This window comes from Leuresthes tenuis, unplaced genomic scaffold (assembly GCF_036924035.1).
Source record: "Leuresthes tenuis unplaced genomic scaffold, fLeuTen1.0.hap1 SCAF_24, whole genome shotgun sequence".
In the NCBI taxonomy this organism is placed as follows: domain Eukaryota; kingdom Metazoa; phylum Chordata; class Actinopteri; order Atheriniformes; family Atherinopsidae; genus Leuresthes; species Leuresthes tenuis.
The window spans coordinates 23,701,266-23,714,652 of record NW_027325378.1 but is presented as its reverse complement, the minus strand read 5'-3'; the positions used below and the strand labels follow the sequence as shown (position 1 = coordinate 23,714,652).

At 40.9% G+C, this 13,387-nt stretch overlaps 1 protein-coding gene across 2 annotated transcripts in view; it reads left to right on the top strand.

Annotated features, from left to right (window-relative positions):
- Nucleotides 1–495: 495 nt before the first annotated feature.
- The window catches only part of LOC140284326 (polypyrimidine tract-binding protein 2-like), a 17,876-nt gene continuing 4,984 nt past the window's right edge, over nt 496–13,387 (top strand). The window contains exons 1-9 of one of the 2 annotated variants that reach the window (XM_072378180.1): nt 496–601; nt 1,759–1,786; nt 3,757–3,799; nt 6,319–6,491; nt 7,179–7,319; nt 10,418–10,564; nt 10,652–10,762; nt 10,894–11,092; nt 11,362–11,477. In XM_072378180.1, the coding sequence (XP_072234281.1) occupies nt 594–601; nt 1,759–1,786; nt 3,757–3,799; nt 6,319–6,491; nt 7,179–7,319; nt 10,418–10,564; nt 10,652–10,762; nt 10,894–11,092; nt 11,362–11,477 (966 nt within the window). In that variant the 5' untranslated portion in view covers nt 496–593. Of the gene's footprint in view, nt 602–1,758; nt 1,787–3,756; nt 3,800–6,318; nt 6,492–7,178; nt 7,320–10,417; nt 10,565–10,651; nt 10,763–10,893; nt 11,105–11,361; nt 11,478–13,387 lie in introns of both variants that reach the window. The other variant, XM_072378179.1, reaches the window with a different exon arrangement.

Sequence of the window (13,387 nt, the reverse complement as noted above, 5' to 3'; positions counted from 1 at the left end):
CATAGCAAGTTAAATCAGTCCACAGATAATCTCTGTTTGTAGATAAGCATTTCGATATCTGTTCACTGTATTAATTTAATTTCACAGCCCACTGCACGCTATTTCTTTTGTTTAGTAACACTATTTTCAAGTATAGGAAATATTTCTAAACTGACCACACGACTATAGATTGATTGCTTGAATGCAAGATTCTCCACCACCACCTAATGTTTTCTCTTTGACCATCCTTTAAGAAGTGTGTCTTCTGAAGTTTTTCTTGTTTGATTTATCTCCTCTGTTGGAGTGAGTTTATATTCTGTGTTAGTGGGATGTCAAACTCATAGTCCTTTTCCTAATTTCCATCCTTGTGCTTGTTTGTATTTCTTACTTCCAAACAAACTGTCCCTTACAGTTAGGGTACGTTTCTTCAATGTAGACTTTTTTTAATTCATAAAGATGAGTTACAAACAAGCAGTTCCGGAACTTTTCGGTTATTTCCGCCACGACTTCGTCTTGCCTCCATTTTACTTTGGTGTGTATGTGTGCGTGTTCGGGGTCTCTAACGGGAGAGGAAACTGAAGCGAGAGAGGATACACTTTGAAATCGCTACAGAAATGGACGGGTAATATACTATCAGCGATACTAACTTAATTTAATTGAGCATTCAGTGAGCTAGTGCAGAACACAGGGTATGCGATGTTGTGAATTTATGAGGAAGCCGGAGAAGAACCGTGTGCTTGTGTTTCCATAGCCACGCGCTCCCTTTTCTGTTGAGGAAGTACATGATGTTAGCATGCCGCTGTAACTTAGCTAATGCCCGTGTGTTTATCACGTTAACTGGTGCTGTTACTTATCATTTTAAAAAGCCTAGAAAATTCTCTTGGGCATAAGTGTTGGTGCAGTTTCTAATTTGCACTATTGCATTTTACCAATACAGTGTCGTAAACCTTAATGAAGTTTAGCAAATCACTGTGCTATATACTGTAACATTGGTCCTTTGTCCAGTAGCTAACTAGCTACAGCTGACAGAGCAGGTCCAGATGATAGGTAGGGCTCCTCCATAGTTAGAGCTGCCAGAAGGCACGAAATGTCTTCTTATTATACATTAATATTTTCCAGCTTTGAAAGATAAAACATCTAATCCATAGCTTCTCTGTACAGTTAACACCACAGGAGGCGTTAACAGATAACTGCTGTTAATATTAAACTTTTAAATGATACAAGATTACACAAGGTATACAAGGGCTTGTCCTTCTATACTAGAGGCTGACCATTCACTGAGGTTGAATGAAGAGTTATCACGTTACTTTAAGATGAAACATGTGAGTTGGAAACCTGGTAGGAGGATAATCTTGCAGCCAAATAATGTTTGTGTTGTTGAGGAATTGAGTTAAGCAGAGATGGATGGTTTGACACATAACAAAGTAGTCCCACGCAGTGATGAGCAGAATTTTTAGGGCATCTTATTTATGATAAATTACCGAAATTCTTCCTCAGACAGTTCATAGAAAAAAAAAAAAAGGTAAAGGAATTGCTTTTGTTCTCAGTGACACCCTGACCATGAGCCCCTCTGTTGACATCAGTGACTTATGTATTAGAGCACTAAATTGTCAGAACAACCCAGACTTTGTTATAGATGCATAAGATTTGACTGAAAATGTTGGAAGCTTTCCTTAAAAACAGCCCCGTTCTTATCAGATCATTTTGGATCAGTGACTTGTTTAGTTTCTTGTTCCATTTGCCTTAACTTTGACCACAAGAAAATTATTTGTCTTTCAGCATCAGTGATGTTGCAGTTGGAGTGAAGGTAAGTTGCATCACACAAATATGTAGGCTGCCCTTATCATTATTAATATTATTATTGTTATTATTTTGTCTTGTGTAGCAACTTGACACCAGATAATCTGTTTAACCAGTTGGTTATTTGCTCTGTAAGATGGAGGATGGCAATAATAGATAGTGTTGGACTGAACCAGTCATCACAGTTGAGCCACTGGAACAGGTGTATTTTGGCTCTCATGGGAAAATATCAACTAAAAATTGTAAATGTTTCAGATGAATTGTTTGGGAATCAGGTGATACAGCACCTGGGCAGTATGTTGGATTTTTAATTCGTACTAAAATCTTAAAATCAGACAATATTGTTTTTTTTTAAACGCTCAGCACAGCCACAAATTCGATTTCCCGCTCTTTTTATTCTGGGCACTCGGAGTTGTAGACTCACTCTCAACTTACCATTTTTGGCAATTTAGCTGCCTCACAGAAATGTGTCGGACAACCCAAACTACTTTCTGTTGATGAAAGTTACCAGGACAGTCCCCCCCCCCCCCCCCCCTTCATTTCTGTAGAGCACCTGGAACCTGACCAGGACTGAGAGGTGTGGATGTAAACTAACTTTATCAGTTATTTCACATGCAAATACGGCCCAAACCACCAACCGGCACGGTTGAACTATCACCATGTAAAGAAAAGAAAAGAAAAGAAATCGCATTGAATGACTTGTAGATCTACACTGCCTTTTTAAAAGAGTCCAGTGGAAGTGGAAGCATAGCCCTCTACATAAGGTCTCTTAGTGTTGCCTGAGACGAGGGACTTCATGGTCCGTTCAAGTATACTTTGTGATTATAGGAATCTAAACGTGACCAGCCTTGACAGTCATGTAAAAATCGTTTTTATTGTGTCGCATATCAAAGCAGAGTTTACACTTCTTTTTTTAAATGGGTATTTCTGTTACTACAAAGTTAATAAAAACAGAATTCCACATACCTGTGCCAGAATGAGCTTAAATCTGAGTGTTTCCCAATCCGAATAATAGCAAATATTTTAAGGAATTACCAGGAAAGTTATCCCATATCACCACTCCGTGTGAAAAAACCAATGCGCAATCTGTATTTGAAACCTTTTCTACCCCAAATAACATCCAGCCCATGTGATCTACTCTTTCAGAGCATAAAAATGGATTTAATAAAATCAGGAGGGCTCGAGTTCCCGGGTCACCAAACAGACCTGTTTCCTTGTGGAAGCACATGTTTCTGACTTGATTTGTTGAATGTCAGCTGTAGTGCGGTCTGCACAAAACAAAGTTAAAGTCCTCTCTCTGAGGGAAACGAAAGAGTCGTAAAATACTGATTCCTCCATTTATTTCATCAATATTTCAATGTCAAAGGCAAAACGGAGAGGGTTGCCAGCTGTTGGGAGACAAATCATTTCTTAGATTGTTGTATCTCATTCACTATGTGCTCACATTGTGGCCCAAGTCGGACAACTTTATTACCCTTTCAATTTATTTGTGTCATGTCGCGGTAGCAAGGCCTGCAACGTCTAGTTTATCGTAACCATAAAGAATGTTAGTGACAGAAGAACAATTGGTTCAAATTCAGTCGGACAGAAACAAGGAGGGGGTGTATGGAGCTATTATAAAGTTGTGTGTGTGTGTAATGGGTCCCTTGCCACATTCCTTGTCATCCCATCAGTCAGGTTAAGAAGCGCAGGGCGCCGGGCAGCTCCAGAAAGCCTTCTGGGACCAAGTGTAGCTCAGGTTGAAATTACACTTCTTGACATCTTAAATTCAGTGAGATTAAACTCACACCAGCAAAGGAGGATCACACTTGTGCTGTTTCGTGCCACTTTTCACTAACTTCTCTCCCCTCCTTTTGTTCCCTGAAACGGTCCTCGGAGAGCTTTGTTGTGTTGCTTCTACTGATTTCTTAAAAGAAAAAGAAAAATTCTCACTGCCATGCTTGTGTGTTATTTGTCTTTTTCTTTTTTTCCCCACAGAGAGGATCCGATGAGCTGAACATGTACAGCAACAGTATGAGTGGTGAGTTTGTTCGGAATTGATGGATTTTACATGACGCCATTTGATGGGTTGTGGCAGATGGCATTAAAAAGAAATCAAAGGATTATTAGATGTTTGAAAAGTGGAATAGGCTGCGTGCAGTGAGCTGTTCTGTCATGAGAGCTGTTTAGTGTCTGAATAACCTCACGCTCCCCAGTAGGTGGGCACCCACACAAGGCAGCATGTGACTGGAACAGCTCTGAATGCATCTTGGTGCCTCCTCGTTGTTTAGACGAGATCTGGAATATCTTAAAGAAATAGAGGATTAGTGTAGTCGGGTTGCTAAATACTCTGCCAGGAGAATAGTAGCAGTGTTTAAAGTACAAATACGAGTTTTTGAAAATCGTGTCTTTAATGAATACCCAAATCCTTCGGTTGCTCCACCACTCCCACATCAAAGCTAATGTCACCCCGGGGACCTGTCTAAGAAAGGGATATTGCTGTTGTGCTTGGAGGTGATCTGTCTTGTAGAAGCAGTCTGGCAGAGATGGACGTCAGATTGAAATGAAGTATTGCTCAGGCTCAGATATTCCAGCTTCATATAAGAAGGAGGATTTGATGCATGCAGATAAATCTGAGCAGCTTGGGTGTTGTTCTATGAAACAAAAGAAAAAGATTTGTTTGGGTTGTGGCAAAATTCACTGCAACATGGGAGCCTGTTCTCATCAAATGTATTAATTTACTTCAATAATTTAGTCTTCAATGAAAAGATAATGTCTTCAGATTAATGTATTTGAGGAGCTATGAGTGATATCACTTGTGTATCCCTTTGCTCTCACAAATTGGGAAGATTTCTCTCTACAGGCTTCCTCTTATCAGTCAACAGTCTCATGCTGAAAGCTACTGAGGGAATAAGCATCTCTCTAAGGGGCTTTGCAACTTGAGTTAATATTCACTGTTCAAATGTTCTTTTTCTTCATGAAATTCAAGATACTTTCTGAGACCAAAACTCTAATTAAATATTCTTTAAAGTCTGTTATTTTGATTTGCTTTGACCAAATTCCTAGTCAATTTTCAGCAGTTTGACAGGAGCGAGAAAGGGTCAGGCTCTCAAATCAAGCTTAAATTGGCCAGTAAACGAAAGTGAGGGGTTTTAAAATGGGATCAAAAATCATGTTAAGGAAGTTTGGTCCAACATTTCTTTGGAGGATGTACTCCTGAACATGGACCTCCCTAAACGTTCCTCCGTGTTGCATAATGTTGGATTAAACCCTGTTGGATTGATCTGAATGAGCACTAAATCAAAGCGTGGTCAAAATTTTAATCTTATGCTTGATGTTTTTTTTATTTTTCTTCTTTTTTTCGTATTTATATTGTATACAAACACCACAATCACAAACAATCCCAATATAAGAAAGGATGTTTCGACATTAGGCGCATTCCCATTGTAGGAACCTTTTGCAGTTCCTATAACCTTTTCAGGAATAGTTTTTTCGCGCATTCGGACATACAGGATCTAGGGACCTCAGTTCCTATAACCATTTTAGCTCCTTCTCCGAGGCAGGGTCTTTACTGGGTTCCATAGGAACACATATGATGTAGGTGTTTGGTAGCTACGCCCTTTGTCTGAAATGTTTACTGATACGACACGGACACAACCGGCATGTTTGATAAATTAAACTTACACGTCGTCTCCTTTGTCTGCGGCGCTCTGCTCTCCTTCTTTCCTTCATGAAACGAAGAAGTATCGCTCGTTGCTCGATTCTTCGTCTCCCGACTCTCGCTGTGTGCTCCTCAGCCTCGATCTTAGACGCCTGATGTGATCGTCCATGATTAATATCACCGTCATGCAGACCATGAACATGGTGGCCTCCTCGCTCTCCATATTAGCTTCTTGGTGGTGTTGTTTTCTTCTCTCCTTACTTTTCGCAGGTTTTGTTTTGTTGTTGAGTGTGGCGCTAAAGTAACACGTCTGTCGCAGACGGTTGCGTCACATCAGTCCCTGTCAAGGTCCCTGACTCATGTGCAGATGCAAAATTAAACAGTTCCCCTGGGGAAGGGCAGTTCCTATATCGAAATTTGAGGTGGACAGTTAATAGAACTGCGTTCTTAGCACGTCTCTGTCCGAATGCGGCTATTAAGAATGAACATTAGTAATACTTTGAGATGTGGACATTTGATCTTAGTGCATCACAGCTTTCCTCCAACATTACTAGCGGTGACACTGGGACTGTGGCATAAACCAGTTGAAAAGCACAAAAATTGATGATGTCAAAAAAGCCAAATGTTTGCAAGCAGCTTTTGGTCTCGCATACTTCCCTAAAAGTTCAAAAGCCACATAATGCTAATCTAAGTTGGGGTAAGCGACCAGACAGCTTTTACAACGTTGCCGCCCTGTAACTCCAATGATGACAGTTTCACCTTCTCAGATGTTGTTGTTCTGTTGCAGGTTCTTCTGGTTCTGGAGGTGCAGAATAATATAACGAGCCTTACCCTTCAGGTTGATCAGCTATCATTGGACAGTAGAATTTACTTACCCAGTTCCTTTGCAATACTTTTAGATGGGGCTTCCAACGGCAACGATAGTAAGAAGTTAAGGGTGGAGGAGGAACCGCCGTCACGTGTGATCCACATCAGGAAGCTGCCCAATGAAGCTTCTGATACTGAAGTCATCGCTCTTGGCCTACCTTTTGGCAAAGTCACCAACATCCTCACACTGAAGGGAAAAAACCAGGTGAGTGGATAAAACACATTGGTGAGTTTTATCATGCAGCATCATATCACAGCCACAGATAAATGGAAATCTATACAGGACAACCCAGTCTTGGACATTAATGTCTATTCCCTAAAGCACACTGGACACATTTCTCTTTTCTGGATAGCCAGGAGCCTATTGTCACCTTACATCTTACTGCATCTTATAAGTACTTGAGACTCATTCAGCCTTTCTTATCTAGCAGTGCATCTAAAACATGCACAAAACTCTATACAAAAGCTAGCCAAAAGCCTATTGTCTGTCTTTAGAGGGGGGCTGTAGGAGATGCATGACATTTGTCCCTTAGATTCCTGTCTGATACAAATACTTTGTCCTCGTCACAGTAGCTGTGTCGGTATGTCACTAAACTTGATTGACAGTCGCCCCGTCTTAGTATTCAGACATGCGAGTTGCTCTGAAAATGTCTGCTGCCAGCTTAGTGGTGTGCTGTGGATCATTCAGGTATGGTGAATAATGAGGACTGTTTTGTACATTTGGATAAGCATTTATTTTTTTGTTTTTTCCTTTTTTTGTCACATAGCCAGATATCTTGACTTACTGAACAAATCTCAATGAAAGGGATGGATGATCAGTGATCAAATTGTAACTTCTCGAGGTGTGTTAATATCGGAGACTTTGACCGTTTTCTTTTCTCTTTCTTTCTAGGCCTTCTTGGAGATGGGAACAGAGGAGGCAGCCATCACGATGGTTAACTACTACAACACAGTAGCTCCACATGTCCGCAATGTCCCCGTCTTTATTCAGTACTCTAATCACAAAGAGCTCAAAACGGATGCTAGCAATCAGGTGAGTTAGACTTAAAGGGCACTTGGTCTGTTTTTCCATGTTTTCTGTCTTATCCATTGTGTTAAAACAATTTACTATCACCCCAAATGTCACCAGAGGCATAAGCATGTTTTAGTTGTTTTTATGCAAGGGAACTACATCTTATCCAGTTGTAAACTCTTGTTTGTGAGATTTTTTTTTTTTTTTTTCAAATATCATGGTTCCCTGATTTCCTTGTATAGTCCAATTCTCTGTGCAGTGCTCAGAGCGTGCGTGTTATCCTCCATTTTGATAATAAGTGACCCATTGACTTCCCAGAATGTGGCTCTTTGTTGTTTTTTTTTGTTTTTTTTTAGGAGATATCTTCCAGAAAACATGTTTTTGCTTGAGGAGGCTATTTGACCCCTTTGAGCTTCCATAAAGACTCTGTGATCTTTTATTAGTGAATGCAGTTTGTTTGTCTTGACCAGCAACGCAGTCAGGAAAGTATAGCTAAAAGTCTCAGCTGTTCTAACGCTAAAAGGGCGTCAGTCTGAACCTCAAACATGAAGTGAAACTGTTTCAAATGTCAGTGTTGTGTGTGGATTTGGTTTGCAAATGTATTTTAGTACAGTAATGGATACATAGTTTGCATTTACACCCCCCCCCCCCCCCCCCCCCCCCCCCCCCCCCCCCCACACACACACACTTCATGTGTTGTGTACGAAGAAAAACAATCAGTAACTTAGCCTTGGGTAACAATGGAGTGTGTAAGCATAATTTCCTTTCAGACTGACAGTGAGTCAGTCTGAACCTCAAGCATGAAGTGAAACTGTTTCAAATGATCCGATTAGTCGACTAATCGGATCACACGTATATTGAATGTAAAACATACAGCTTATCGCACCAGGATGCAGCTGCTCTTATATAACCATGTTATATAAGTGTTTATGGTAGATACTAACTAGAAAAAAATTATTGTCATAGTTCATTAACCCTTTGATATCTCCTATCTTTCCTATTTCTACTCTGTCACCTCTGACATAGTCAGACTAGTGGGTTCCTTCTATGTAGTTTGTTAGCTTTATATAGCTTGTTAAATCTTCATTTGTAAGTCGCTTTGGATAAAAGCGTCTGCTAAATACATAAACATGATATATATTTAATATTTAACTGTGTAGCAAACACACAAAAATAAATACCTACTTTTTTTTTAATTATTTTTTTTAGGTTTTTCTTTCCTTAATTTGTCTCTGGCATCAAACCAAAAATCTTTGGTCTCACTGACTCAAATATAACACCAACATGTTCAGTATGGACTCAGTCAGGACATTTGCTTGCTGAGGTGTGCATGTAGCTAGCTTTGTAACAAAGCCGTCCATTGAAGATGAACGTACTTTTTTAGCACTGAAACATAACGTTAGAAAACATTAGCGTTCCTATTCAAACACACCACTGTTATAACATTACAGAAAACACATGAAATATGTGTACTCAGGCTAATTAATCAAATCGTCATCACTAATGTTAACGTTTACAGCTATCAATATGAGTAAGTAGCAAGTTAACTCTCTGTTTACGCTAATTTTAACAGCTAACTAGCCAGTTAGCTTACCAAGATGACGGTCCCACTTCACAATCAGCCACAACAACATGCTTCGTTGTGCTGCCGTGGAAGGCAAGTTCTGCCTAGCAGATATTGCATTGCACACATTTGTCTTTAGTTTTCTTAAAATGCTCCCATACTTTTGAGCTCCGTTGCCGGGTAACCACGATACCGGAGCCCGTCTGGTTTAACTTCCTGTGACGTTACGGCTGACCCCCGGTTACCACGACTGCGCATGTGTGTCAAGGACAGAAAGGCAGTCGCAGCAGTGGAAGTTTTGAGAGAAAAACAAAGTTTGACCAAAAAAAAAAAAAACGACGCATCGACTATTAGATTCATAATGGTGACTAATCGACTAATTGTGGCAGCCCTAGTGGAAACGGAGAGAGGACGGGCTGTGCAGTTTTAAAAGTTCTCACCACGTTATTATGACTGTGAGACAAGCTGGTGTTAACTCTCCAGTCTCATTCACACACACAGATTCTCACGTCCTGCTGGTGTTTCTAAAGAAGTATTTAGTGGGAAAAGGCTATACTAGAAAAGCAGAGTTGCCCTGGTGCGCTGCTGTAAAATACTGTTGCAGTGTCTCTATAAGTGGTCACAAAATGTAATATTTTGAAGTCATGAGAACGGTGAAGTGGGGTTCATTTGGGTTTATTTGGTGTCTGCAGCAAGATCTTTGTGCTGTGGTTCCTTGTGTTCAGCTGCAGGTGAGTTTGTTTTACAACACTAACGGAAACATGTTCCAAAAATGAAATCTCACTTCAAGCCTCTAAAACTGACAGCAACAACTTGCAGACAGCTGACAGCTGTCTCGGTCCCGAAGTGTCGGGCCAGTGGCCATTCCATTCAAAGTACACTGTAGTCTTAGTATCTGGGAAAATCCCAGCTATCCATGATCCAACGCAGCCTGCATGATAGAATGTGATGTCATCCTTGAATGTTGTGGTGGTAGTTGGTGAAGCTGTTGCCCTCAGAGGACTTTTTTTGTAAAACTGGTCAGTCTGCTGTAATGATGAAATGCCATTCAGAGATGTCATGTCTCACATTTCCACCCTCCACTGTATACATGCACAGTAACTTTGATTTTTAGGAAAATATCAGGACTTCTACATGCATTCTTTCTAAGTATTTGGTCAAGCTTTTATATGGACATTTTATTTTAAAGAGCCCATGTTCTGCTTCTGTTGGTTTCCCCCATCCAGCTGTGTTTGAGATATCCCTTTTTGGAATAAGTTATCATTAAATAAATGAGGCATAAGTTAAATTGTTCTTTTCAGTTCCTACTCTGAAATGGCTCAACATAAGCCAACCGTAACAATGCATTATTTTTTTTGGTTGGAAGACTTCTGCTGGGTGGTTGCATGGCTGATGTCAGTGTGTCCCACAACGTCTCACCTCGCCCAGTTAACCGGACATTGCATTCTCATTCTATATAGTGCAGTCTTTCATTATCGGTTAATAAAATGGTTTATCTCGTCCAGTGTCCTCGTTGTGGAAAAAAAGACTTGACGACTTGTGTGTTTGGCTGTAGCGAACCCAGGCGGTACTGCATGCGGTGTCGGCAATCCAGTCTCCAGGTTCAGACGTTCAGGAGATTCTTGCTGCAGCTTCTAGTCCTGTGCTGCGGATCATCATCGACAACATGTTCTACCCTGTAACACTGGATGTGCTGCAACAGGTAGGCAGCACGTTGGGAGTTAGCATGCGACAGTAGACAGACTTCTCATAGCTAATTGTTTATTTTGTCTTTTCTTACCGTTGGCAGATTTTCTCCAAGTTTGGCACAGTAATGAAGATAATCACCTTCACCAAAAACAATCAGTTTCAAGCTCTTCTGCAGTTCAGTGATCCTGTCAATGCACAGCATGCCAAAATGGTGAGAGGCTGTCCACTCACAGCTCCCATTAGTAATTTCCCTCTTATCACTGAATGTACTGTCAACTGTTTGTTTGTGCTGTGAGGACACTACTGGTATTGAGTATGGCTGTTTTATGTTCTTTGTGCCAGGCACTGGACGGTCAGAACATCTACAATTCATGTTGCACTCTACGCATTGACTTTTCAAAGCTGGTTAACCTAAATGTTAAGTACAACAACGATAAGAGTCGTGACTACACCCGACCCGAGCTGCCAGCTGGTGATGGGCAGCCCAGCCTAGACCCCGCCGTGGCTGCTGCCCTCAGCAAAGACTCCAGCTCCCTCCTCGGTAAGATCCCAGGTAGATCACATTTTTATTCTTTCTCCTTTAATTTTGTTGCTATTATGTTGGCTCGATGCTGTTTATTGTGGTCATAACGTTCAGAAGAGATTGACCAGTTTGCATAAATTGCTAACACCTGGTATTATGTGTTGCACTTAATTTTAGACCTAAACAAAGATTGTCAGTCAATTTCATCCTAGCTTAGAGTTGTAATGCTGCGATTTTGGCGAAGTGCTGCTCTCCATTCCATGATTGTCTTATTTGCTTCCTGTCAGGAGCCCTGAACCCTCTGAGTGCTGCAGCAGCTGCTGCTGCTGCTGCAGGGAGGGTAGCCCTTGCTGGACATGCAGTATCCAGTGGGGTTCTGCTTGTAAGCAACCTTAATGAGGAGGTTAGTAACACAAATGCAAACGCTAGTCAGACGGACCGTCTACAGCTTAAACCCCACCAGCACCTCCATTCATTTGTTTTTGGTTATTTTCTTCTGTTGCTTTTGTTGTGTTACAGTTTACATTTTACTGTTTTGTGTCAGCATTTTGGGGCACATTTAAAGGGCGTTTGATATATTTCTTTTAAAATGGTCATTTGATCTGGCCGTCGGAGCTTGGACACCAGTTTACAAAGATCTTTTCAAACAACATAGTATGGCTGCTTTACTGAACTTAGGGGGAAAAAATGTCCATTTTCTTTGTTTAATTTGTCTAATTTTTATCACATTCATATAGCTCTTTGTCTGTATTTCTCATTTCATCATTTGTTTCTGTGATTCGTTCTCCACACCAACTTCTTCATCTTGTAGCACTGGTGCTTCCTTCCAAAAATATCCTTCATGCCCAGTTCACTCAAACAGATTTTCAAATTATCGACAAATGGTGTGGATTTGAAATTCAATCAATAACCGTGACAATTTTATTATTTTTTCATGATGTGATTTGAGTGCTTTGCAGAGGTCTCTCCCTTATTACCGAGCAAATTTGATCTTTTCGAGACATTTAGAGAGGGAGGAGTGTTGAGTGAGCTGTCAACAAGAAACTACATTTGATGAGATGCCAATAGATGGGGTGAGGGGGCAGAACAGTGTGAAACCCAAAAAAGAAAAGGGAAAACACTGCAAACATGCAGGAAGTGATGGAGATGATGATGGAGGAGCTACGGTCTGCCGAGGAAAGGGTTAAAAGTTGACGGGAACAACCATGTCTCGCTGATGTTTCCGTTAGCGGTCAGACAAGGCAGAGAGAAACTGCCAGGTGAGCAAATCAGACGTAATAACAGCAGATTCCTGTGCCTTATATCGTCTGAGGTCTAACACGAGATTAGAACTGATTGGAACTGTTAAATCAATCAATTCGGAGGCTGAGTCTGGGAAAAAAAATCTTTGCACATCTCTCGTTTTAAAACGGTGTAAACACATAGTGTGAACAGTTTAAAGATGCACAACACTGACAAAGATGTTGTTTGAAACTGGTTCTACTTCTCTTGAATGAAAGCCGCCTTTATTTTGTAGACCTGAGTTCAGGTTGGTTATTCTCATTGAGTTCTATTGAAGCAAATTCTAGTTTCCGCATCCTTTGTTGGGCCTGTGTAACATGAATTTCACCACCTGCTCTTGTCCAGAGTTCTGATGAGTTTCTTCGCAGCGAGCCACAGAGGCTGTGCCCTGCATCAGTCTCCCATTCAAACAGAACACCTGGAAGGAACCGACGCCACCAAGATGTGCAGAACAACAACTTGGATATTTGTTTTGAGGAGAGAATTTTTGCTGGGGAGTCGCCATAATTCACACCTCTGCAAAACTAGAGTGTTGTCCACGTTGGTGCCCATGCAGAGAAAGCTTTGTTACAGCTGATACACAATGGAGTACGAATAGAAAGCATGCCCCCAAAACTGCTGATGTGAAAGGAAACTGCTCATCTATATCTTACTCCACCCTGCATATCACAGTAAGCTTTTCATGACATTCTTCGGATTCAGTTCCAGAGAGCTGTGTTATATGACTTCTTCTCTGAGTTTTACACAGTTGAAAGTAACAGAACACCACAGAGTAACAATAATAGACTATAAACTTGTATAGTCTTTAAACTTGTGATTACCTTTGTCACTATGTCGATCAGAATCATCCACATCTGCCTCTTCACTGTCTTGGAATTGAGAAAGTTCCACACCTCCACTTATTCCTGGTCCTGTCATCATAGGAAGTTTGGTGCTATTGTGGCTTGTGGGTCTGAACGAGAAAAGAACAGACCGAGAGTAACGAGCCAGAAGAGAGTAGAGGGTGGCCTGTCTGGGTTGCTCTTTTGTCTA